This window comes from Stomoxys calcitrans, chromosome 2 (genome assembly GCF_963082655.1).
Source record: "Stomoxys calcitrans chromosome 2, idStoCalc2.1, whole genome shotgun sequence".
Lineage (NCBI taxonomy): Eukaryota > Metazoa > Arthropoda > Insecta > Diptera > Muscidae > Stomoxys > Stomoxys calcitrans.
Window position 1 is genome coordinate 115,774,157 of NC_081553.1, and position 26,729 is coordinate 115,800,885.

General features: G+C 40.2%; 1 protein-coding gene across 3 annotated transcripts in view; it reads right to left on the bottom strand.

The window, feature by feature from the left end:
* Nucleotides 1-26,729, bottom strand: part of LOC106090681 (cytotoxic granule associated RNA binding protein TIA1) — a 348,445-nt gene that overhangs the window by 28,397 nt on the left and 293,319 nt on the right. For all 3 annotated transcript variants that reach the window (XM_059363826.1, XM_059363828.1, XM_059363827.1), the window contains exons 5-6: nucleotides 4,762-4,951; nucleotides 4,308-4,685 (exon numbers count right to left, since the gene is read on the bottom strand). In XM_059363826.1, coding sequence (XP_059219809.1) covers nucleotides 4,308-4,685; nucleotides 4,762-4,951 — 568 coding nt within the window. The remainder of the gene's footprint in view (nucleotides 1-4,307; nucleotides 4,686-4,761; nucleotides 4,952-26,729) is intronic.

Below are 26,729 nucleotides of genomic sequence, written 5' to 3' on the forward strand. Positions count from 1 at the left end.
GATCTCAAGGAAGGCAATCTTCGTACTATGACTCTTATAATAGAAGTCTAAGAATTCCAGAATAATTTGTTAAACTAACTTCGTCATATCATCATAAATCCAGAAAAGACTCAAATCTGCTTGTGTACAAGCAACACGAAGTTGGGCTTATTTGAGGCACAACGCACAGTGGTATAGAACTGAAAAAAAACGAGTAAAATGCGTTAAGTTCGGCCGGGCCTAACATTGGATACCCACCACCTCGGGTATATATGTAAACCACCTTTCCTCAAAATCCGGTGAAAATTGCATACCTTATGACCCATAGCAGTTATACCGAAATATGGTCCGATTTGGATCAAAAACTGATAAGTACAGGTCATTGTTTGATTGTGTATAACAAAATATTGGTCCTTTTAATAGCTATATTTAAAAACAAACCGGTCTGAACCATATACGACACAGCCTAACATAAGTCACTTTGTCAAATTTCAGGGAAATCGGATTATAAATGCCCCTTTTGTTTGGGGCCAAGACCTTAAATAAAGATATCGGTCTACATGGCAGCTATATCCAAATCTGGACCGATTTGAGCCAAGTTGCAGAAAAATTTCGAAGAGCCTGAGACAATTCACTGTCCCAAATTTCGAAATCGGACAATAAATGCGCCTTTTAAGGACCCAAAACCTTAAATCGAGAGATCGGTCTATATGGCAGCTTTATTCAAATCTGGACCGATCTGTGCCAAATTGAAAAGTGACTTCGAAGAGCCTAAGACAACTCACTGTCTAAAATCTCAGCGACATCGGACAATAAATGCGACTTCTGTGGCCCAAAACCAAAAACCGATAGATCGGTCTATGTGGCAGCTACATCCAAATCTGAACCGATCAGAGCCAAATTGATAAAAAATGTCTAAGGGCCTAACACAACTCACTGTCCCAAATTTCAGCAAAATCTTATAATAAATGAGGCACTTAGGGGCCTAAGACCCTAAATCGGAGGATCGGTCTATATGGAAGCTATATCCAAATCTAGACCGATCTGAGCCAAATTGACGAAGTTTGTCGTAGGTTCTAACACAAATCCCTGTCTCGAATTCCAGCAAAATCGGATAATAAATGTGGCGTATATGGCAGCTATATTCAAATATGGACCGATCTAGGCCAAATTTACGAAGGATATCGAAGGGCCACTGTCGCAAATTTTAGCAAAATCGGATAATAAATGTGGATTTTATAGGCCTAAGACCCTTAATCGCCCGATCGGTCTGTATGGCTGCTATATTCAAATCTGATCTGATCTGGGCCAAATTGCAAAGGATGTTTAGGGGCCTAACACAACTCACTCTCACAAATTTCAGCAAAATCGGATAATAAATATGGCTTTTATTAGCCAAAGACCCTAAATCGGATCGGGCTATATCAAGATATTGTCCGATGTAGCCCATCCTCGAACTTATCCTGCTTATGGATAAAAAAAAAGAATCTGTGCAAAATTTGAGCTCAATATCTCTATTTTTAAAGACAAAATTGCAAAATTTTGCCCATGAACATTCCCTATTTTTAAAGACTGTAGCGAGATTTCAACAGACAGACGGACATGGCTAGATCGTCTTAGATTTTTACGCTGATCAGGAATAAATATACTTTATAAGGTCGGAAATGGATATTTCTATGTGTTGCAAACGGAATGACAAAATGAATATGCCCCCATCCTTCGGTGATGGGTATAAAAATTGTTTGCGCCAAACAATATTTGTAGCCTCCACAGAGAGATTACAAATTGCCCATGAAAGCTTCATTTATAACCCGATTTTGCTGAAATTTGGGACAGTGAGTTGTATTAGGCCACTCGAAATCTTTTCCTAGTTTGGCTCAGATTTGGTCGCGATTCGGATATAGCTGCCATATAGACCGATCTCTCGATTAAAGGTCTTGGGTCCATAAAAGGCGCATTTATTGTCCGATTTCGCCGATATTTAGTACAGTGAGTTATGTTAAGCCCTTCGACATCCTTTTTATACACACCACCAAAGGATGGGGGTTAACTAATTTCGTCATTCTGTTTGTAACTCCTCGAAATATTCGTCTAAGACCCCATAAAGTATATATGTTCTTGATCGTCATGACATTTAAAGTCGAACTAGCCATGTCCGCCCATCTGGCCGTCCGTACGTCCGCTTGAAATTTAATTTTGCACAAATACTTCTTTTTAGTATAGGTCGGATTGAAAATGGGATATATCGGTCCACGTTTTGATATAGCTACCGTATAAACCGAACTGCGATCTTGACTTCTTGAGCCGCTAGAGGGCACAATTTTTATCCAATTTGGCTGAAATTTTGCATGAGGTGTTTCACTATGACTTTTACCAACTGTGCTAAGAACTGTTCAAATCGGTCCATAACCTGTTATAGGTGCCATATAAACCGATCTGGGGTCTTGACTTCTTGATACTCTGCAGTGAAAAATTCCTATCCGATTTGGCTGTAATTTTGCACGTGATGTTTTGTTATGGCCTCCAACAACTGTGTTAAGAATAGTTCAAATCGGTTCATAACCTGATATAGCTGCCATATAAACCGATCTGGGGTCTTGACTTCTTGAGCCACTCGAGGGCGCATTTATTATCCGATTTGGTTGAAATTTTGCATGACGTTTTTTGTTATGACTTTCAACAACTGTGCCAAGAATAGTTGGAATTGATCCATAACCTGATATAGCTGTCATATAAACCTATCTGGGGTTTAGACTTCTTGAGCGTCTAGAGTGCGCAATTCCTATCCGATTTGGCTGAAATTTTGCACGACTTGTTTTGTTATGACTTCCAACAACTGTGTTAAGAATAGTTCATATCTGATATAGCAGCCATATAAACCGATCTCGGGTCTTGAGTTCTTGAGCCACTAGAGGGCACAATTCTTATCCGATTTGGCTGAAATTTTGCGTGAGGTGTTTTACTATGACTTCCAATAACTGTGCCAAATGTGTTTCAAATCGGTTCATAGCCTGATATAGCTGCCATTTAAACCGATCTGGGGTCTTGACTTTTGAAACCTCTAAAGGCCTCAAATATTATCCGATTTGGCTGAAATTTTGTACAATGCCTTCTCTTATGAACTTTAACATACGTGTCAAATATGGTTCAAATTGGTAAATAGCCTGTTATAACTCCCATATAAACTAGTCTCTCTATATTACTTCTTGAGACCCTAAACGGCACAATTCTTACTTAAATTCGCTGAAATTTTACACAATTTGTTCTACTATGGTCTCCCACATTCAGTTCAGACCGGACCATAACTTGACATTGCTCCAATATCATAGTAATTCTTTTCTTTTATCCTCTTTGTTTTCCTAAAAAGAGATATCGGGAGAAGAACTCGACAAATGCGATCTATGGTGGAGGGTATATAAGATTCGCACCGGCTGAACTAAGCACGCTTTTACTTGTTTAATTTGAACTAGATCGGTCCAGATTCGGATATAGCTACCATATAGAACAATATCTCGATTTGAAGTATTGGCCCTATAAAAGCCGCATTTATTATCCGTTTTCGCTGAAATTTGACTTAGTGGCTTGTGTAAGGCTTTTCGACATCCGTATCATGTATGGTAAAAATTGAACAGACACATTAGACCCCTCAATATACGTGCCGAATTTGTTCCAACTTGGACCATTTTCGATTTTTTCACTGGATTATGACGAAAGATAAACCACCTTTCCGAATATGGTTCAGATTAGACCATATTTATATATATCTGCTTTATAGTCCGAACTTCCGATTAAGGCCATGCAAATACCTTGATGGCAGTATTTATTATCCAATTTCGCTGAAATTGAGAACTAAGCCTCTAGACATCCAAACTAATAGTGATCGAACCACAATTTGATGTATGTGTCATATAGACTGTTCTGCCGATTTAGGGTCTTAAGCCCATAAAAGCCTCATTCATTACCCGTTGAAATTTAAAGTTATGAGTTGAACTAGGCTTCCCGTTTTAAAGTTTTTTGCCCGTTAGGGAGAAGATCATTAAATTTCACAATCAGTGTTTGTTTCTCTTTCGAGACGAGCTTAATGATCGGATGATCTGTTCCCGTTGTTCAAACCGGAGATGGTTTACATCGACCCATATTTCTATATAGCTATAAAGCTATTCTATATAGCTGATTTCGGTGAAATTTTAAAACTTTGATTTTGATTGACCCTCCCGATAACCGAACCTAGCATGGTCTAAATCAGACCTTATGTAGACATACAATTTACAATGCTTTTCTATTGTTTATAATTATTGTAGTTTTTCCACTACAACATTTCAACTTACCCCATATAGCCTTGCTGATAGCCTCCATATTGGCCAAAATGATAGCCTTGGATACCTTGCAGAAATTGATTTTGCACAGCTGCCGAAGCAGCAGGCGTTACAGCAGCTGTGGCCGATGAAGCGGGATACGTAGGTGTAGGTGAATACCAGCAGCCAGTGGCTGCCAACTGTTGGCCATAGGCAGCTGCTGCAGCAGCGGCTGCACCAACGCCATAAGGAAAACCAGCGGCAGCTGGATTCAAAGCCTGACTGGCCAAGGATTGGGCATTATTGGGATCACCGCTCTCCTTGCCCCACGAACATTTCACAGGCTGGGCATTGATTTCAGTGTTGTGTACGCCAACAATGGCATGGGTGGCGGCCTCTTTGGTTGAGAATCTAAGGGAAAATTTGAAATAAATTTTTATTATCAAACATAACTGGGCAAAATATGTGTCCTTTTTTTTAAACTCACCTTACAAATGCATAACCTTTGTCCTTGAATACACGAATTTCTTGTATCGAACCATAGGGTGAGAATGTCTTCTGCAATATTTCTTCGCTCAACGAGGTCAGAGAACTGTTTACACCACCCACGTATACGGTACAGTTTGAAGGACTACTTTGATTGTAAACTTCATCGAATGTCAAAGGTTTAACATTTTCTGCAATTAGAAATTAAAATGCAATTGATTTAAGTAAATATGCCATGTGTTTATTTAAGCGTTCGCTCAAAGGCTCTGTGGTATGGGAATTTTTAATCAAAAAAAAAAAAAAAAAAGTGGACATAAATGGAGAAGCAATATGATATAATCATTTTTATAATAGTGGAAAAAGAGTTCAAATGAAAATGAGTGAAATTCGAATGGGGCGTAAAAGAAGGGTGGTTAATATATTTATTTGTTGAATAATTTGTTTAAATTTCTAAACATTTCATATGTATTGTCTGTGATGACTTTCAACGCTAATGCTTGATTCTTATAGTGATCTAGTGGTAAAAAATCGAAAAAAAAACTAAAAAAAAAAATTGCATTATGAGAACGGGTAGAGGTATCTCTTAGAAATTTAAAACGGACAAGTACAATGTCTAAGAAGTTTGCTCGAAATCGGTTCAGATTAAGATATAGCTTCTTTATATATGTTCATCAGATGTTCGGTAATTTGCAATAATGTTGTCATTTTTCAACCGTAGTTATTACAGTTTGAACATATTTGCTCGAAATTTAATACGGATTGTTCAATAACCCATCTGAAAACATCCGCCGAGGTCCATCAAAACTGGTTCAGAATTAGATATAGCTACGACATTACAGGTGGCACCGCCCGACTTTTGCCTTTCCTTACTGGCTTTTACCAGTTTTTTTTTCTAGATCCTGAGAACCGTAGAATTGAGGTATACAAACTTCGTCATTCCTTTTGTAACATTTCGAAATATTGATCTGAGAGCCCAGTATAGTAAAGTATACATATTTTTGATCCTCTTGAAATTCTGAGTCGACATAGCTATGTTCGTCCGTTTGTCCGTCTGTCGAAAGAACGCTTACTTTCTTAGGAGTAAAGCTAGGCGCCTGCACAATTACTTCCTATTAGTGAAGGCTAGTTGGATTTGTAAATGGAACAAATCGGTCCATGTTTTGATATAGCTGCCATGTAAACCGATCTCGGATCTTGACTTCTTTAGCCTCTAGAGGGCGCAATTCTTAAATGATTTAGCTGAGATTTCGCATGAGGTGTTTTGTTCTGACTTCCAATAACTGTGCCAAGAAAGGTCCAAATCGGTTCATAACCTGATATAGCTGCTATAAAAACCGATGTCTCGATTTGACTTCTTGAGCCTCTAGATTTGATTTCTTGAGCCTCTAGATTTAATTTCTAGAGCCTCTAGAGGTTGCACTTCTTATCCAATTCCGCTAAAATTTTGCATGAGATGTTTTATTTTAACTTCGAATAACTATGCAAAGAATTAACTTAGTCGATTCATAACTTGATATAGCTGTCAAGTAAACCGATCTCGGTTCTTGACTTCTTGAGCCTCTAGAGGGCGCAATTCTCATCCGATTTGGCTAAAAATTAGCATGAGGTGTTTTATTGTAACCTCCAGTAACTATGCCAAGAACTAACTTAGTCCATTCATAACTTGATATAGCTGTCATGTAAACCGATCCCGGTTCTTGACTTTTTAAGGCTCTAGAGGGCGCAATTCTTATTCGAATTGACTGAAATTTTGCACAAGTTAATTTTGTTTGATTTTCAACAATTGGGTTAAGTATGGTCCACATCTGTTTATGAACTGATTTAGCAGCCATACAAACCTATCTTGGGTATGGATTTCTTGAGCCTCTAGAGGGCGCAATTATTATCTAATTTGGCTACAATTTAGCATGAAGTTTTTTGCTTTGAATTGCACTAACTGTGCTTAGAATAGTCCGGATTGGTTCTTAACCGGATTTAGCTGCCATACAAACCAATCTCATATCTTCACTTCTTGAGCCTATAGAGGGCGCAATTCTTATCCATTTTGACTGAAATTTTGCACAAGTTAATTTGGTTTGATTTCCAAAGACTGCGTTAAGTATGGTCCACATTTGTTTATAAACTAATTTAGCTGACATACAAACCAATCTTGGGTATGGATTTCTTGAGCCTCTAGAGGGCGCAATTATTATCTAATTTGGCTACAATTTAGCATAAAGTGTTTTGCTTTGAATTACACTTACTGTGCTTAGAATGGTCCGAATTGGTTCTTAACCCAATTTAGCTGCCAAACAAACCAATCTCGTATCTTGACATCTTGGGCCTCTAGAGGGCGTAATTCCAATTTGATTGAAATTTTGCATAAAGTGTTTTGTTTTGATTTTCAACAATTGTGCGGAGTACGGTCTAAATCGGTATATAGCCTGATATAGCTGCATGTATACAGATATTCAGATTTCTTGAGCCTCGAGAAGGCGCAACTACCATCCGATATGACAAAAATTTTGCACGCCAAGGCTTAGGCTTTGGCTTCTAAGAGAAGTGGTAAGTAAAGTCTTAATAGGTTTTTAACCTGATGTAGCTTCCATATAAACCGATCGCTCGATATGACTATTTGAGCCTTTAGATGGCGCAATGGAGGCCACCATAAGGCAGAGGTTAGCATGTCCGCCTATGACGCTGAACGCCTGGGTTCGAATCCTGACGGGAATACCAGAAAAAATTTTCAACGGTGGTTATCCTTTCCTAATGCAAACGATATTTGTGAGGTACTATGGCATGTTAAAGCTTCTATCCAAAGAGGTGTCGCAGTGTATCCCGCCGTTCGGAGTCGGCTATAAAAAGGAGGTCACTTATCATTGATCTTAAGTTTAAATCGGATAGCACTCATTGATATGTGCGAAGTTTGCACCTGTAATGTTCATGGGCAAACTTGCATTTGCAGTTGTTCCGTCTGCGAAATTATTTGGCTGAATTTTAAACGTAGTATTTTTTTCTGACTTCTAGTAGTCGTGATAAGTATTGTCCATCTTAATTTGTGGATTTATCTCCTATATATTTGAAAAAATCATTCAAAGAACGTAAGATTCGGCCCGTTCGAACTTAACGAGCTTTTACAATACTTTTTATTCCCACCACCGTAGGCGGATGTCTCTTTCGTTTGCAACGCATCGAAACATCCACTTCCGACCATATAAAGTATTTATATTATTTATAATCACATGTCTTGCGCTAAATTTATTTGGTCTTGATAATCGTAAAAATCTAAGAAAATCTGGCCATGTCCGTCCGTCTGTCTGTCCGTCCATCCGTCTGTCTGTCCGTCCGCCTGTCTGTTGAAGTCACGCTACAGACTTTAAAAATAGAGATATTTATCTGAAACTTTGCACAGATACTTTTTATACCCACCACTGTATGATATTATACCCACCACCGTAGGATAGGGGGTATAATCATTTAGGGGGTATAATCATTTAGGGGGTATAATCATTTAGTCATATCGAAATATAAATTTCTGACCCTACAAAGTATTGTATATATTTCGGATCGTCGTAAAATTCTAAGGCGATTTAACGATGTCCTTGTGTCTGTCCGTCCGTCCGTCCGTCCGTCTATCCCTCTGTCCGTCCGTCTGTTGTAATCACTCTTCTGGCTTCAAAAATTGAGATATTGAGCTGAAAGTTGGTACAGATACGTCTTTTTGATGCACGCTGGATAAGTTCTTGAACGGGCCAAATCGAACCATATATAGCTGCTATATAGACCGATTTTCCGATAAAGGGTTTAATGCCCATTAATTCTTTATTTTTCATTTCATTTCAATTTCGCTAAAATTTGAAACAGTGAGTAGTTTTAGGCCTCCCGACTTGTGAGCCAAATACGGTCCATATCGGACTATATTTAAATATAGATCCTAATATAGGACCCAAATATGGTTAAGATCGGACTATATTTTGACATAGCTGCCATATAGACCGATCTCCCGATTAAGGGTCTGAAGCCTATTAAAGCTTTATTTTTAAACTGATTTCGCTGAAATTTGAAACGGTGAGTAGTTTCACGCCTCCTAACATAGCACCCAAATATGCTTCAGATCAGACTATATTTAGATATAGCTGTCATAAAGACCGACCTGCCAATAAAGCGTCTTAAGCCCAGTAAAGCAAAATACACAGTGACTTATATTTATTAGACCACTCAATATCCGTGCCGAATTTGGGTGCATAAGTTAACCAATTTTTCCCGTATTGTGACGGGGGTATTCATATTCATATACCCGAGGTGGGTATCCAAAGTTCGGCCCGGCTGAACTTAATGCCTTTTTACTTGTTTGTCTATAGGCAGGTTACGTTCGGAAATGGGCTATATCGGACTACATCATCTTATAGCACCCATATAATCCGATTTAAGGTCTTAGGCCAATAAAAACCACATTTATTATTCGATTTCGAGATCTGGGTGATAACGGAGTTCGTGAAGTAGTGTGGTGCTAACGCGATGACGCCGAGTGCGATCATCTTTACCGACAGTAAAATTGCCATAAGGGCAAATATAAACAAGGACGGAAAGGTCACGAACAGTCTTGCAGTGTAAGATGGAGATTATCGCCTTCTCTGAGGATGGCAAAATCCGCATCGTTTGGGTGCCGGGCCATAACGGAGTAAGGGGAAATGAAAATTAGGACGATTTGGCGGTGAAGGTCAGAGGACTGCTGTCAATAAACTTGGTTAACCCGAAGCCGTTCGATTCGACGCAGTCCGAGTTAAGGGAGTGGGCAACGAATGCGCATGCAACATTGTGGAAAAGCGAAACGGTCGGTAGGACGGCGAAAATCCTATGGGGGATCCAGATCGTGAGAAGACGAGGTTATTACTGAAAGGAAGCAAGAAGCAGTTCAGTATAGCTTTTGGTATCATAACGGGACACATAGGACTACGAGCTCACTTATATAAAATCAGTGCGGCATGTGATAGCATGTGCAGGGCATGCGGGGAAGATGATGAGACATTGGAGCATTTTCTTTGTCATTGCCCGACTTTCGCGTCTAACAGATACCAGCACTTAGGTGGAGACACAATACCAGACATGAACCAACTTGGGGAGTGGCATTGAAAAGAATTAAGGACTTTGTAAGTAGCTCGAAATTTCAAACTTCAAATTTTCTTTTTAGAGGTTACTTTATAGTTTTTAGAGCGCACAACAAGCCGATTACTGGCTTAGGTGTATGTCCATAGTGGCAAGGGGCGGATTAATATCTGCACCCTATTTTCAATTTTCTACAATGAGTTGTGTTAGGCCTCTCGACATCCTTCTTCAATACTGTCCAGATTGTTTTAGATTTGGATATAACAGCCATATAGACCGATCTCTCAATTTTGGGTCTTGGACCCATGAAAGGCGCATTTATTCTCTGAAACTTGGGAGAGTGTGTTGTGTTGGAACCTTTGACCTCTTTTTTCAGTTTGGCCCAGATCGGCTCAGATATAGCTGCCTTATAGACCTATATCTCGATTTAAGATTTTAGGCCCATAAAAGGCGCATTTATTGTCCGATTTCGATGAAATTAGGCATGGCGACTTGTGTAGGGTTCCTCGATATCCCTGTTCAATATGCCATTTGTACTTATCTGCCGATTTAAGGTTTTAGGCTCATAAAAAGATGTATATATTAACTGATGTTGCTGAAATTAGGCACAATGAGTTAAGATCGGTCCAGATTTCGATATAACTGTCACATAGACCGATCTATCAATTTAAACTGCTTAAACCACCTGTTTACAATTTTGGTTTTGTTGTACACTTTAAAGGTAATTTAGAATATATGACAACATTAGGCAGCAATCAGAAATTAGAGTGTTCGCGAACTCAAAAATTTGCACCAACTTTTAGGGAAAGTCGATCGTTTTTTACTAAAAGAGAGTGTAGTAGCGAAAACAGCTTGGAGAGTTTTGCTCGCAGAAGTTTTTTACTCTTTTGCAAATTTGTATTGGCAAATTGTTACTGGATAAGTACGCGAACACACCGTTATATTATGCAGCAATTGGTAAACAGAACGCAGTTGTATTTATCGGGACGATAAGTGGCTAACCGGCACTCATCTGCCGGTAAAAGTTTATCGTTAGGATGAGCAATAAGCATACATTCAGAAAACCAAATTTCTTGATCCAGCAAAGTATCGATAAGATTAATTGTAAACAGAGAATAAGAAACCCGGCCTTAAACTGGCTAGTCAATCGTGATACCATAGTAGCGAAAGACCAGGCCACTGGTGGAAATCGAACCACGAGCCCCGTCACTGTTAATCTGAACAATCTATCAACTCGAATCACAAAGTGATTCTGAGTTGATCTGTGTGCTTATCAATGGGTATATTTCCCTTCCTTCTGGGAATTACAGACAAATTCACTAAGTATTATAACTCCCGTACCACAGTAGAGGTGTAGGGTATACAAATTGCATATGATAAACTTTCTTCCAAAAACTTTTTACAATGTTATACCGTTCCTAGGAAATTCAAATGGGAGATAAAGTTTCCAACTCTTTCCTTGAAAATGTTTTTCTGTGCTAATACATCATAAAGCACATTGTTCAATTCTCATAGATACATCTGGAATAAGCTTAAATTTCTCAAAAAAAAAAAAAATTATAACCATGCCACATTCATCTCCCTTCCCCGTCTGATGTAGGGCGGGCCATCTCAGAATTGCTTATGCAATTTCTCAGGCTAAGAGTGCAAGAAAATTCTGAAGAGGGAAGAGGCGAAGCCAAGGTACAGGTATAACAACAATTGCTTTTATTGTATTACCACATGTTTCCACATCAATTTCATTATAAATATATAAAAACTTTTTACCCTTGTTTATTACAGGTAGTTGCTCCTTTTTCCTTGTTGCAGTCGCAGTAGCAACGTTAAAGGCAATGGCTACAGCAACAGAAGGTATTGTGTTCTGTGTTCTGCTAATTACAATTTTCTCTTGTTGTTGTTGTTTTTCTCGTTTCTTTATTTTTGTTTGTTGTTGTTGTTGTTGCCATTGTAATGGTTGTTGTTATTGTTTTGTTAATTCAGGTTAAAATAAAATTTGCAACTTTTAAAAAATAATGTCAGCATTGCGTGTTTATGTCTTTGTTTTGTATGAGTGTTGGCCGTTTGGCCTGTTGTTTAATTTATCCGTTTATACCATGGTGAAGTTTTGTACAACAAAAAAACATTGTAGATATACATGTATAGAGCAATATACAAAAGTATAAGACTGGTCCGAAAATATAGAGTGGAAAAAGAGAGAAAAATTTTTAGCCGAATTTCTTATGAGAGTTTTATTAGTTGTATACCCTCCATCATAGGATGGGGGTATACTAATTTCATCATTCTGTTTGTAACACCTCGAAATATTCGTCTGAGACCCCATAAAGTATATATATTCTTGATCGTCATGTCTTTTTATTGTAAGTCGATCTAGCCATGTCCGTCCGTCTGTCTGTCAAAAGAACGCTTACTTTCCAAGGAGTAAAGCTAGACGCTTGAAATTTTTCACAAATACTTTTTAATAGTGTAGGTCAATTGGGATTGTATTGGAAGTCATAACAAAACACCTCATGCAAAATTTCAGCCAAATCGGATAAGAATTGCGTCCTCTAGCGGCTCAAGAAGTCAAGATCTAAGATCCAAGGGATTGTAAATGGGCCAAATCGGTTCATGTTTTGATATAGATGCCATATAAACCGATCTTGGGTCTTGACTTCTTGAGCCTATAGAGGGCGTAATTCTCGTCCGATTTAACTGACATTTTGCACGTAGTGTTTAGGTATCACTTCCAATAACTGTGCTAAATATGATTCAAATCGGTTCATAATCTGGTATAGCTGCCCTATAAACCGCTCTGGGATCTTGACTTGCTGAGCCGCTAGAGGGCGCAATTCTCATCCGATTTGGCTGAAATTTTGCGTGAGGAGTTTTGCTATGACTTCCAATAACTGTGCTAAGTATGGCGCTAATCAATACTTAACCTGATATCGCTGCCCTATAAACCAATCTGTTATCTTGACTTCTTGAGCCTCTAGAGGGCGATATTCTCATCCGACTTGGCACAAATTTTGTACAACGGCTTTTCTCATGACCTTCAACATTCGTGTCTAATATGATTTGAATCGATCTATAGCTTGATACAGCTGCCGTATACACCGATCTCCCGATTTTGCTTTTTGAGCGCAATTCTTATCCGAATGGACTGAAATACACAAAACGCAATGACTTCGACAATATTCAGCATTCAATTCATTTATGGTCCGAATCGGACTACAACTGATATAGCTCCAAAAGCATAAAAGTTCATATTCAATATTCTTTGTTTGCCTAAAAACAGATACCGCGCAAAGCACTCGACAAATGCGATCCATGGTGGAGGGTATATAAGTTTCGGCACTGGTATACTACTGGAGAAAAAGTGCAACATAAAGACCATACAACAGGTTCAGCGAACTTGTTGTCTTGGCATAGGCGGAGCGATGAGGGCCACGCCCTCTAGGACACTGGAGACTATTCTAGATATCCAACCCATTGACATACAGATTAAATGTGAGGCAGCCATTGAGGCTATGAGACTTTAGGTGATGGGTGATCGGAAACCTGAGACGAAACTTGAGGTCGAGTGCGAGGCACTGATGCCAGCGGCCAATCTTGGACTGACGGAACACTAGTATACCCGTATGGAAGATCATGTTACACAGAAGGATCAAAGCTAGAGGACAGAGTGGGCCTGGGGGTCTACATTGAGAATCCAGGAACTGAGATCCACTAAGGAACAGGGGCAAACTTCTCACCTATCAATGAGTGTAGTCCAATTCAAGTTTATGGTCAATGATAAGGGGCCTCCTTTTAATAGCCGAGTCCGATCGGCGTGACGCAGTGCGACACCTTTTTGGAGAGAAGTTGTACATGGCATAGTACCTCACAAATGTTGCCAGCATTAGGAGTGGAAGGCCACCGCTGAAAATTTTTTCTGATGGTCTCGCCAGGATTCGAACCCAGGCGTTCAGCGTCATAGGCGTACATGCTAACCTTTGCGCTACGGTAGCCCCGTATGGTCAGACTGCCTGACCGTAATACGGTCCGGTGATTACTTATGCAAAGTCGGTGCGGCAAGTGATAGATAGCATGTGTACAAATTTGGTATCCAGATGTGAATGCAAGTTTCTGGGGTGCACCCCTTCCGCGAAACACCCCCCAAACAGGACTTATTTACCGATCATGGCAATTCGTAAGTGAAGAATACGAATCTGATATCCAAATGTGGGACCAAGTGTATGGGGGCCCCCCTCCAAAAACAACCGCCAAAGAGGACAAATTTACTACATTAGCAATATGGGGCTCAAATGAATGGTCTTTGGGAGTAAAGCACGAATCTGATATCAATATTCGGGAAAAAGTGTGTATGGGGCCACCCCGACCCCATAACACCTCACAAGTAGGCCGTATTTGCTGACCACTCCAATATGGGGCTGTAATAAGGTATTTTAAATTAGAACACGAGTCTGATTTATATTCTCACTGAACGGCCGCCCCATCGCCCAAAACCGGTCATTTTTGACGACTATGGAAATATGAGGCTCAAATGAAAGGTATTTGGGAGTAGACCACGAATTTGATATCAACATTCGGGACCAACTCCCTATAGGACGACCCACCCCCCTAACAACGCCCATGCCAATTTTGGGTCTTAATGGGAGTGGATCTCGATATTGATAGTTCTTAGGGCCCATACTCTAAACCGGAGATATTTGCAGACTTTTGCAATAAGAGGTTTAAATGAAAGGTATTTGGGATTACAAAACGAATTTGATATCCAATTTTGAAGCCAATGGCAATATGGGTTTCAAAACGATGATATTTGAGAGTAGAGCACGATGCTGATATATTTTCAAGGCTAAGTGTTTGGGGGACCACTCCACTCCCCAAAACACCACTAAATCGGGCATATATACCAAACACGTCAATGTGGGTCTCAAATGAAAGATATTGGGGGTCTACCCCTTCCCTAAAACACCCCACAAACAACAATTATTTACTGATCATCGCAATATGGGCCCCAAATAAGGGTATATGGGAGTAGGATACTAATCTGATATCCAAATCTGATATCTCTTTCCCAGAACACCCCCCCCCCCCCCCAAGAGTAAAAATGTTGGGGCCAAAGGATACTTTTGTTCCATATAAAGTAAAAGAAGGCGCAGCGGAGCGGGCCCGGTGCAGCTAGTAGGGTATACAAATAATAAATATTTTAAAGGCATTCGAACCTTAAAGCATCGAAAATCATTTCTGTGCCTCAACACATCCTAATATCCTTGGCTTTGCAACAAATACTCATGCACACACTTACTCATACAATTGCAACAGTATGTGGGGACTGCGTGTATGTTGACCATCGGTGTTGGAATGGTAAATGGATTGGTTGTTAGCCAACTATGGAGTTGCTATCGAGGTATGTATGTTGGATCGTAGCTAGAAGCCCGTTAGCAGTTGAACGAACATATGCATGGTGCAGTGCATTACACGTTCAGATTACATGTTAAATATGGCCTGCTTCGACTCGAAAAGAATTCGCTTGTTGTTGTTTATCAACATAAAAATATCTGGATAAACTCTTGAATAATTAAATAGCAACATTTTTAATTTATTTCACGTTTATTTTATTTTTTTTTTTTTTTGTTTTCGCTCTTGCTGCCCAACAGCTAAAACACCCTTACACGGCTAGACTGGGTTTTGGGCACAAAACAATATCGTGAGTGAGAAAAATAAAAGAAACACTCTACATGCCTCAACAATAACCAGGCAGGGAATATATGCAATTATTAACAAAAGAGGAAATAAGAAAAAAAGGTTACTAAAAAGGAAACCATATCCTTTGTTTAAGGAATGTTGCAATTTCTAAGGGAAATTTACATTTCTTTTCTTGTTGGCGTAGTTGTTAAAATATGTAAGATGTAATTTCTGGTGAGAGTTCCTATTGGCAACCTTAATAATGGTCCATTTTCGTATTCGATTATCTTCGTTGTTACGTGAAGAAATGAGTAATCACCCAAAGTCAGGTAAGGCTAAATTTGCTGTCTCACAGGGAAAAACAACAACAACAAACAATCACAAAGAAAACAGAAAAACAAAAAAAAATGGGTTGACTGATTTGCGACATATTCTTGCATACACAATCAGTTGACACAATTTTGGGCCAACACAGAAACAAAAGCTAAGAAAAACGCTAGTAAGTATTTACATACTGATGCTTGATCATATAGTGGTGAAACAGTGTTTAGGCAATGTTAATGTTGAGTGGAAACGGAAGAAAAATAAACGAGTAAAAGCGTGCTAAGTTCCGCCGGGCCGAATCTTATATACCCTCCACCATGGAGCGCATTTGTCGAGTTCTTTTCCCGGTATCTCTTCTTAGACACAAAAAGGACATAAGAAAAGATTTGCTCTGCTATTAGAGCGATATCAAGATATGGTCCGATTTGGACCACAATTAAATTATATGTTGGAGACCTGTGTAAACTGTCAGCCAATTCGAATAAGAATTGCGACCTTTGGGGCCTCAAGAAGTAAAATAGAGAGATCGATTTATATGGGAGCTGAATCGTGCTATAGACCGATTCAGCTCCCCAAATCGTATAATAATTGCGACCTCTATAGGCTCAAGAAGTCAAGATCCCAGATCGATTTATATGGCAGCTATATCAGGTTATGAACCGATTTGAACCTTATTTGACACAGTTGTTGAAAGTGAGAATAAAATACGTCTTGCAAAATTTCAGCCAAATCGGATAGGAATTGCGCCCTCTAGAAGCTCAAGAAGTCAAGTCCCCAGATCTGTTTATATGACAGCTATATAAGGTTATGAACCGATTTGAACCATACTTGGCACAGTTGTTGAATATCATAACAAAACACGTCTTGCAAAATTTCATTCCAATCGGATAAGAATTGCGCACTCTAGATGCTCAAGAAGTCAAGACCCAAGATCGGTTTATATGGCAGCTATATCAGGTTAAAGACCGATTTGAACCATACTTGACACAGTTGTTGGATATCATAAAAAAACACGTCGTGCAAAATTTCAGCCAAATCGGATAGGAACTGCGCCCTCTAGAAGCTCAAGAAGTCAAGTCCCCAGATCTGTTTATGTGACAGCTATATCAGGTTATGAACCGATTTGAACCACACTTGACACAGTTATTGGATATCATAACAAAACACGTCGTGCAAAATTTCATTCCAATCGGATAAGAATTGCGCACTTTAGAGGCCCAAGAAATCAAGACCCAAGATCGGTTTATATGGCAGCTGTATCAAAACATGGACCGATATGGCCCATTTACAATACCAACCGACCTACACTAATAAGAAGTATTTACACAAAATTTCAAGCGGCTAGCTTTACTCCTTCGGAAGTTAGCGTGCTTTCAACAGATAGGCGGACGGATGAACAGACGAAAGGACATGGATAGATCGAAACACCTAAAACCTTATCTTATCTGAACAACAATGTGTAGATTTTCAAGATATGCCATTGAAACATATTGTAAGGGCAATTCCACAAAACCATCCATTACGGTTTCGTCAGATGCGAAAAAGAGCGTTGACATGTTTTCATTTCGCTCCTCAAAAAATTTCTACATCTCGGAATGGGACTACCTATAGATGAGGTCAGGTTAGGTTGAAAAGGGGGTGCAGATATTAATCCGCCCCATGCCACTATGGACATACACCTAAGCCAGTAATCGACTTGTTGTGAGCTCTAATTACTTAACAAATAGCCTAGAAAAAGACAATCTAAGTTAGGAATTCCGTCTTACATACAAAATCCTTAATAGTTTTAAATGCCACGCCCCTTAATTGGTTCATGTCTGGCAATGTGTCCCCGCCTAAGTGCCGATATCTGTTAGCCGAAAGCTATACAGACATCCCTCTTGCTACCTTTCAGTAATAGCCTCATCTTCTCACGATCTTCATCTCCCCATAGAATTTTCGCCTTCCTAACAACCGTTTCGCTGTTCCACAGGGTTACATGCGCATTCGTCGCCCACGCCCTTAACTCGAACTGCGTCGACCCGAAAGGCTTCGGGTTAACCAAGTTTATTGGTGGCAGATCTCTGGCCTTCACTGCCAAATCGTCTGATTTCTCATTCCTATGACGCAAAAATTTTAAATTCTTTTACAAGTAGACTCAGAATAGACTCCAAAGACCCCATAGATGCGATGATGTCATAGGTGTGGGTGTCTTTTCACTTGTAAAATGCAAATTTGTCAATGAAAATTCCATTAAGGAATAAAGGCAAACTTCTCATATACCAATGAATGCTGTCCGATTCAAGTTTATGTCCAATGATAATGGTCCTCCTTTTTAACGACGAGTCCGAACGGCGTGCCGCAGTGCACCACCTCTTTGTGGAAAAGTTTTTACATGGCTGCCATACCAGATGGTACAGTACCTCACCAATGTAGCCAGCATTAGGAGGGGATAGCCACAGAAGAATATTATTTTTTACCCTCTACCATAGGATGGGCGTATACTAATTTCGTCATGCTGTTTGTAACTCTTCGAAATATTCCTCTAAGACCCCATAATGTATATATACAATATTTTTGATAGTCATGACATTTTAAGTCGATCTAGCCATGTCCGTCCGCCTGTCCGTCCGCCTGTCTGTCCGCCTGTCCGTCCGCCTGTCCGTCCGCCTGTCCGTCCGCCTGTCCGTCCGCCTGTCCGTCCGCCTGTCCGTCCGCCTGTCCGTCCGCCTGTCCGTCCGCCTGTCCGTCCGCCTGTCCATCCGTCCGTCTGTCTGTCGAAAGCACGATAACTTCCGAAGTAGTAAAGCAAGCCACTTGAAATTTTGCAAAAATATTTCTTATTAGTGTAGATCGGTTGGGATTGTAAATGGGCTAAGTATGTTTGAAATCGGTCCATAACCTAATATAGCTGCCATATAAACCGATCTGGGGTCTTGACTTCTTGAACCACTAGAGGGCTCAATTTTTATCCGATTTCGCTGAAATTTTGCACGTAGTGTTTTGTTATGACTTCTAACAACTGTATTAGGAATGGATCAAATCGGTCCATAACCTGATATAGCTGCCATAGATGGTCTTACCAGATAGTGGAGACTCCAGACAGTGTCCTACAGGGGGAGACAAAGTCGGAACAAAAACGAAAGGAGCCTGCATGGCCCCTGAGTCTTCATGGAGGACGGCGGGTTTGTGAGCCGTCTCGTAAGGGAGCATGATCGCTGAGGAGGCTCCCTCTTACATCAATGTAAGACCAAGCCAGCTCTCTCTCAATGGAGTCTCCAGATAGTGTCCTACGGGGGAGACAAAGTCGGAACAAAAATGAAAGGAGCCTGCATGGCCCCTGAGTCTTCATGGAGGACGGTGATTTTGTGAGCCGTCTCGTAATGGGAGCTGAGGAGGCTCCTTCTTGCGTCAATGTGGCCAGGAAGCACAACAGAGACGACCTGACGTTGCAGACATTGATATCAGCAGTGCATAAGATAATGACATATCTTCCACTTGGGACTAACGATCTGGTGGAATTCCACCAGATCGTCAGTCCCAAGTGGAAGATATGTCAACGAATGGATTTTGGAATATGTGTTGAATTCTAAATACTTAGTTTAGCATTAAGGAACAGGGGATACTTCTCTCATGTCATTGAGTGCAGTCCCATTGAAGTTTAAGTTCAATTATAAGGGGCCACCTTTTTTATGGCGAGTCCGAACGGCGGACCCGTATAGCGACACCACTTGGTAGAGAAGTTTTAACATCACAAGATACCTTACAAATGCTACCAGCATTAGTAAGGGGATAACCACCGCTGAATATTTGGTGGATGTTCGGCCTCATAGACGGACATGCTAAACTCCGCGCGCGGTGGCCTCCAAAAAGCTCTTTAGAAGTATCCACACTCCCTTGGAGGGGGCACAGTTCGACTTGGTGAGAAAAATGGACACCCCCTAGCTCACAAAGGCGACGGTCTTCATTAAAGGATGGTGTAGCAAATTTGTGACAGAAAGCATGGTGAAATTTTTAAGCCAGCAAAACTAAAGCGTGGAAGCGGAAAAATGGGAGGTCTTTCACAAGGAGGATAAGGAGGAAGGAACTCTCCTTGCGGTTGGCTGTCTATTCTGAAGAACATTATATTGAGACAACAAGCATTGCAATGTAAATTGTGCTCATGAATATTCCACTAAGGAACAGGAGCAAACTTCTCACATATCAATGAGTGCAGTCCGATTCAAGTTTAAGCTCAATGATAAGGGACCTGCGACACCTCTTTGGAGTGAAGCTTTACATGGCATAGTACCTCACAAATGTTGCCAGCATTAGGAGGGGAAAACCACAGCTGAAATTTTTTTCTGATGGTCTCGCCAGGATTCGAACCCATGCGATCAGCGTCATAGGCGGGCATGCTAACCTCTGCGCTACAGTAGCTTTCAAGCATTGCAGTAACCGGAACCCCAATACCGGCTAAAGAACAGGGAGCCGGCGACGAGACCATCATGCTAGGGCATGCTAAGATCCTAATATTTAAACATCAGGCAGTGAAGGGGCGAGAGACTATGGAACCATCTTCCACTCTCAAGAAGCCCATTTACTCAAGATTTGGAAGACTAGGATAGCAAAGATTCTAATATTGGAACATCAGAGAGTGCAGGGCCAAGAGACTCGATGCACCTTAACGGACAGGGAGCTGACGATGAGACCATAACCCATTTACTAGATGACCAATGGTTAAGGTTATCCAGATAAACCTCTACCGGAGTGAGAAAGCTACACACGCTCCCATAGAGAAAATCAGCAAGGGCAAGAAAGATTCATATTTCCTTAATTCAGGAGCCATTGACGACCCAGACTAATGTTTCTGGACTGAACCAATTCAATACCAATTATTCTCTGCCAACACGGGTTTCTGTGTTCCAAGGATCTGAGTTATTTGTCATAAAAAAATCTATATTATATCATTTTCCCAGAGTTGTCAATGGCGTATGCCTACCTGGCATCACTTTATCTGCCTTTCGACTCTCTGACACCTCAACCCACGTCGGAGCTGCAATTAATGGTGCGTAAAGCAAAACAGTCAGAAAAGGCAGTGCGACGCGAACTCTCACTACATTTCGTGGGGTAGTACCAACATCAATAACCCTTAGACCTTATATTGGGTTGCCCAAAAAGTAATTGCGGATTTTTCATATAGTCGACGTTGACAAATTTTTTAACAGCTTGTGACTCTGTAATTGCATTCTTTCTTCTGTCAGTTATCAGCTGTTACTTTTAGCTTGCTTTAGAAAAAAATGTGTAAAAAACGTATATTTGATTAAAGTTCATTCTAAGTTTTATTACAAATGCATTTACTTTCTTTTAAAAAATCCGTAATTACTTTTTGGGCAACCCAATATTTGGTACACTTATACCAAGATTGACTTTTAAACCAATTTTTGTAAATTATTTATAAATTTTAAGAGCTGATATGTCATGACTAGGAATGAAATAATGCTCTTCTTTTAAGATTAAGTTATGAAGCCGATAAATCTTAGAAGAAGGGAATACTTTGTACCTGTTTTGGTAATGTTTTACGAGCTCTTAGTTTAAGAAACAAATCAAAGCTAATGGCCCGTATATGACCGTTCGGCAGAAAATTTCAATTTTAACATGCTCGATATGGCAAACTTTCAAGCCCCATAGATCGGCTTCTGGACCCACAAGGATTCCTTAATTTTTCATACTTATGGGAAAATACGTCAATATTGACTATTTTACGTTTCGTATACATATCTTTATCCACTCAAACATTCTAGAATTATGTCCAAGCTTTTGGACCAGAATTTCCAAGAAATCCTTAAAGAGGTTGGCTACATGACTGAGAATACAAGACTTTTCCCTGATTGTCGTCAATGTCGGCGCACTTGCAAATATATTTAGTCCTTTTCAAAGCTCCTTAATAAATGTTCGTGATCTTGGCATGCATGCTGTTCTCATATACATATATAAATTTCCTAATAAGAGAGCATATTTTTTGAAGTTTGTTAAATGCGACAAGCCTAATGATGACAATGTTTCCGTCTAACTTACTCAACTACCCACACCACCATAACAACAGATTGACTTGAAACACTGTTTATGAGATATGGATATGTGTCACATATGCATTTGTATTAGCACAACGTTCATAAGCCCATGGGTGTGTTGGTGTATGTGTGTGTGTGTCCTTACATACGCAAACAAAGCATGATAACCCACAGGCACGCATATTAGTACAGTGAACAACTTTCTAACAAGGTAAAGAAAGCAAACAAAAGAAGAAAAAAAGCGACGTCGAAAAAAAAAAATGAAAGAAGAATCATTTCATGTTAATGTTGTTGTCGTCATAGTCGTTATATGTCAATCGGCATTTATGTGTATTTACCCATGCATGCGAACAACTGCACATAGGTACATACTAACAAACAAACCGACAAGAATTCATATAGATGTGTGTAAATATTGACATAACGTAGTGGTAGTAGCTTTGGCACAAGCGCTCACACACACACACACACACATGCCCCATGGCAACAAACCCCAACCCGCTATATGTCAGAGTGCCAAAGCAGCCATAGAGTGAGAGATGGATGGATGGATGGATGGATATATGGCGCTGCTGCCCGTACTACTTCTTGCACATGTGATTTTGTGATTTGTTTTTTATTTTTGTTGGTTTCTTTTTTTTGGAACCTGCAGCCAGAGGAAAACCTAACCAACACAGCCAAGAGATTTGTAGAGCCAGTTGTTATAATGGAGGAAAAACGTTTCGAAATGCTGCTCTATTGTTGGTGCTGCTGCAGATCTCTTTACCGCAATATGGAAACATATGCGGCACATACACATACACACGCACACCCAATAAAATTGTCTGCCTTATACACTCGCACACTTGTAAATGCACACATATCCGCGTATAACCACCGCGTCAGAGAGTCACAATGATAGACGGAAAAAGCAAGTTAAAGCGAAAAAAAAATGTTATATCTGCAGAACACTATGACGCCCTAATTTACACATTATTTTGTATTCAATTCCATACCCTCTCGGGGATAACAAAGCTTTCCAAAGTGGCTTTGTATTTTGTTGCCCACTTTGTCTCTTACCGCTATCCACATGTACGAGGACAGTTTTATGCACAAACGGTTTTCGTTTTTGCGAAGGCATCAACAGTATCGGGTCACAATATTATGAAGTATAATTGGAGGTCAATCTGAAATGTTTATTGAACCATGAGAAAGAGTATTTTCATTGGAAATTGCTTGAAATTTGAGGCATGGATTTGCTTGGTTATAAAAACAAGTCAAAACAAAAGTCCATATGCTAAAATCGGATAAGAATAGTGCTGTGGAGGACTTGATTCGAAGGATCTGAAAATGTCTTCGGCACATGCTAATGCGAAATCAGAAATAGAAAGAAGGTAGCAGCATTTCCCGGAGTGCTGAACAGTGACTTGTCTTAGACCCTTCGGCATCTTTCTTCAATGTGGCTCTGATCGGTTCAGATTTGGATACAGCTGCCATATAGACCGATCTCTCGATTTAAGGTTTTGAACCCATAAAAAGCGCATTTATTTTCCAATTTTGCCAAAATTTGGTACAGTGAGTTGTGTTAGGCCCACCGAAATCCTTTGCCAATTTGGTCCAGATCGGTCCAGATTTGTATATAGCTGCCATATAGACCGATCCTCCGATTTAGGGTCTTAGACCCATTAAAGCCACATTTATTATCCGATTTTGCTGAAATTTGGGACAGTGAGTTGTGTTAGGCCAATCGACATCCTTCGTCAATATGGCACAGATTGGTTTAGATTTAGATATAGCTGCCATTAAGACCGATCTCTAGATTTAAGGTCTTAGGCCTATAAAAAGCGCATTTATTGTCCGATTTTGCCAAAATTAGGGACAGTGAGTTGTGTTAGGCCATTCAAAATTCTTCTTCAATTTGGCTCAGATCGGTCCAGATTTGGATATAGCTGCCATTAAGACCGATCTCTAGATTTAAGGTCTTAGGCCTATAATAAGCGCATTTATTGTCCGATTTCGCCGAAATTAGGGACAGTAAGTTTTGTTAGGCCATTCAGCATTCTTCTTCAATTTGGCTCAGATCGGTTCAGATTTGGATATAGCTGCCTTATAGACCGATCTCTCGATTTAAGGTTTTGGACCCATAAAAGGCGCATTTATTGTCAATTTTGGCCGAAATTTGGGAAAGTAGGTTGTGTTAGGCCTTTCAACATTCTTCTTCAATTTGGCTCAGATCGGTTCAGATTTGGATATAGCTGCCTTATAGACCGATCTCTCGATATAATGTTTTGGACCCATAAAAGGCGCATTTATTGTCTCATTCAGCCGAAATTTGGGAAAGTAAGTTGTGTTAGGCCCTTCGACAGCCCTCTTCATTTTGGCCCAAATCGGTTTAGATTTGGATATAGCTGCAAATATAGACCGATTTCTCTATTTAAAGTCTTGACCCCATAAAAGGCCCCCTGCTCCTAAAATAGTACTCACTGACCGCTTATCTAAGGCCAGCAGTTCCTTCAACCTCTTCCGGTTGACGGGTAGACCAGAGTGTAAAATATGCCTTCCTGGCATATAAATACATCCGCCTTCCTGACGACCTCTTACTTCTCGGAATAACATCGTTTCTTTCTGGCATTCCAGAGGGTCCGCCATTTACTTCGACCGCACTGTCCTTGAAGATAAGACCTTGAGGGCCGTCTTACTGTAATTAGCCTGAGTTATCCTTAGTTTGGAAGTCATTTACTCGTTTTCCATGATTTCGATTTGCGTTACGTCACAGACCTCTTGCGGCCGGCTTTCTCACCGACATACCAACTTCTTATGAGTGTCTCGAAATATACCCCTGAATCGAGCCCCTGACTCTATCTTAGAGCCATCTGTGAAGATAGAGATGTAATTCTCCTCAAACACAGCATTCGCTTTCCACTCCTCTCGTTCGAATCCCGAAGATACTCCTCGATTGGTCTCTGTGGTCCATGGCGCATTCTTAGTATCCCAAATTTCACCGTGACCGTGTCCACTCTCCTTTAGCAGTTTTTACGCCTTCTGGACATCTCTGTTGGAGTTCCCTTCTCCATATACCAGCGCCACATATGTCAATACTGATCTCATAGTGACCGTGTACATCGAATTAGTCATTTTCGGGCTCACCCCCCAATTCCGACGTCAAGTTGAATTTGTGTGCACAACCGAGCATCAAACCAAAGAAGTTCTGGCTCAACTAAATACTTTCAGTCAGATGCAGCAGCCTTGATCGTCTTAACATTCTAAATCGAATAAGCTATTTCCATTCGTCTGTCCCAAAAAGATTTGGGACAATTGTGGACGGTTTTTGAAATAAAAAAAATGTTTGAGAAAAATTTTGTTCATTTTTTACATCATAGTCATGCTACCACTTGTCTTACTGCATGGATCTTCTTGATTTGCCCAGTTATACTTTATGCCGAGGCATTAAGTGCAGTATGACATTCAGTACGTCAGGAGGTGTCGACCTCGTACGACTAGGATGTAAAGACAAGCCATCAGATTTATTATTGAAAGGAAGGTGGATTTTTGAAGTACCATCCATCATTTAACATATTAGATCTAAAAGTTCCAATTTACAGCTAGAACACAAAGTGGTTTAAGGCACTTAACGATTGCCGAAGTATTTGCCTTGATTGCAATGCAGTTCAGTTCTATCAGCCTTTCTGTTTTGGATTGTTCCCTTATTTGAATTATATGGCAAAAATCATTTCACTGACCATATGCTGTCCGTCGAAACATTTTGTACCGCCAGATATGGTATGTGTCAATGTGTTTTGAACAGTGTTCTAATTTGTTTGTCCGCATGCAGATAGTAGCACCATCACCTTCAACATCTCTTCATGCCATTGCGACCAATGACATCCCATCATCAGAGGCGCCATTCATAATTATCGTGTGTGGCTTAAGTATGGTTTGGGCACAGTCCTACCCAATATACACACATAACTACACTAAATGTTAAAGAAAGGTATGCGTAAAGGTGTATGTGTTTGTGTGTGTGTGCGAGTTTCTTGTCAAATGCATGTAATTAAATTTAAAATAAAAATGTTGTAATCACAATAATGACATGTAATGTCCCCTCAGCTGTCAATATGAGCTCTCGCAAAAGGCGAAAGGTGAGCGAAAAGAATATACTAGGATATGAAGGTTTGGAACTATAAGACCAACACTACCAACACCTGGGGCTATAACACACACCACTACAGACATAATCCATTCCATGCCTCGGCTCAACCGTGTGTAGTTGAGTAAGCATGTCCTTCTGTTTGTCTTCCTAATGCTGTGCAGCAGAGGACACAAGTAGAAAAAAAAAAGAATTGAAATCATGGTAAGAGAGTAATTTTAGTTGCGCTCGCATTACACTGCCCCTTATCCACTTCCCCAATGCACTCCGCACTCACTGTGTTGTCGTGGTACGTGCTTTGCTTGCAGCAACACTTTTGTAATGTTGGCCGCGGGCATATTTGCTTGAATGTTGCTGTTGCCGTTGTCGTTTGCTGATTGTCTTTCGACTGTATATCGTTGTATCTGTAGTATGGATTTATTGGATGGTTGCACTACACTACACAACACCGGTTGAACGCCTCTTTCTGTTCTGTTCTGTTCAGTGCTATAAGTCCATGGTTAGAAGGATGATGACGAGCGACGAAACGTCGAACCAACTAATGGACGAAAGGCGGTTCGTTCCATGTTCGTTGAAAATGAAACGGATGTGGTGGTATGACATAATATGGCAGATATGCAAATTTTCTACTCTATCTCCTCTGCGGCTGTGTGCGAGGGTATTTGGGGAGAACGCTTCAGTTTTTGTGTGAGTGGGGAAAAGTTTAAACGACAACAACGAATTGTATTTTAAGTT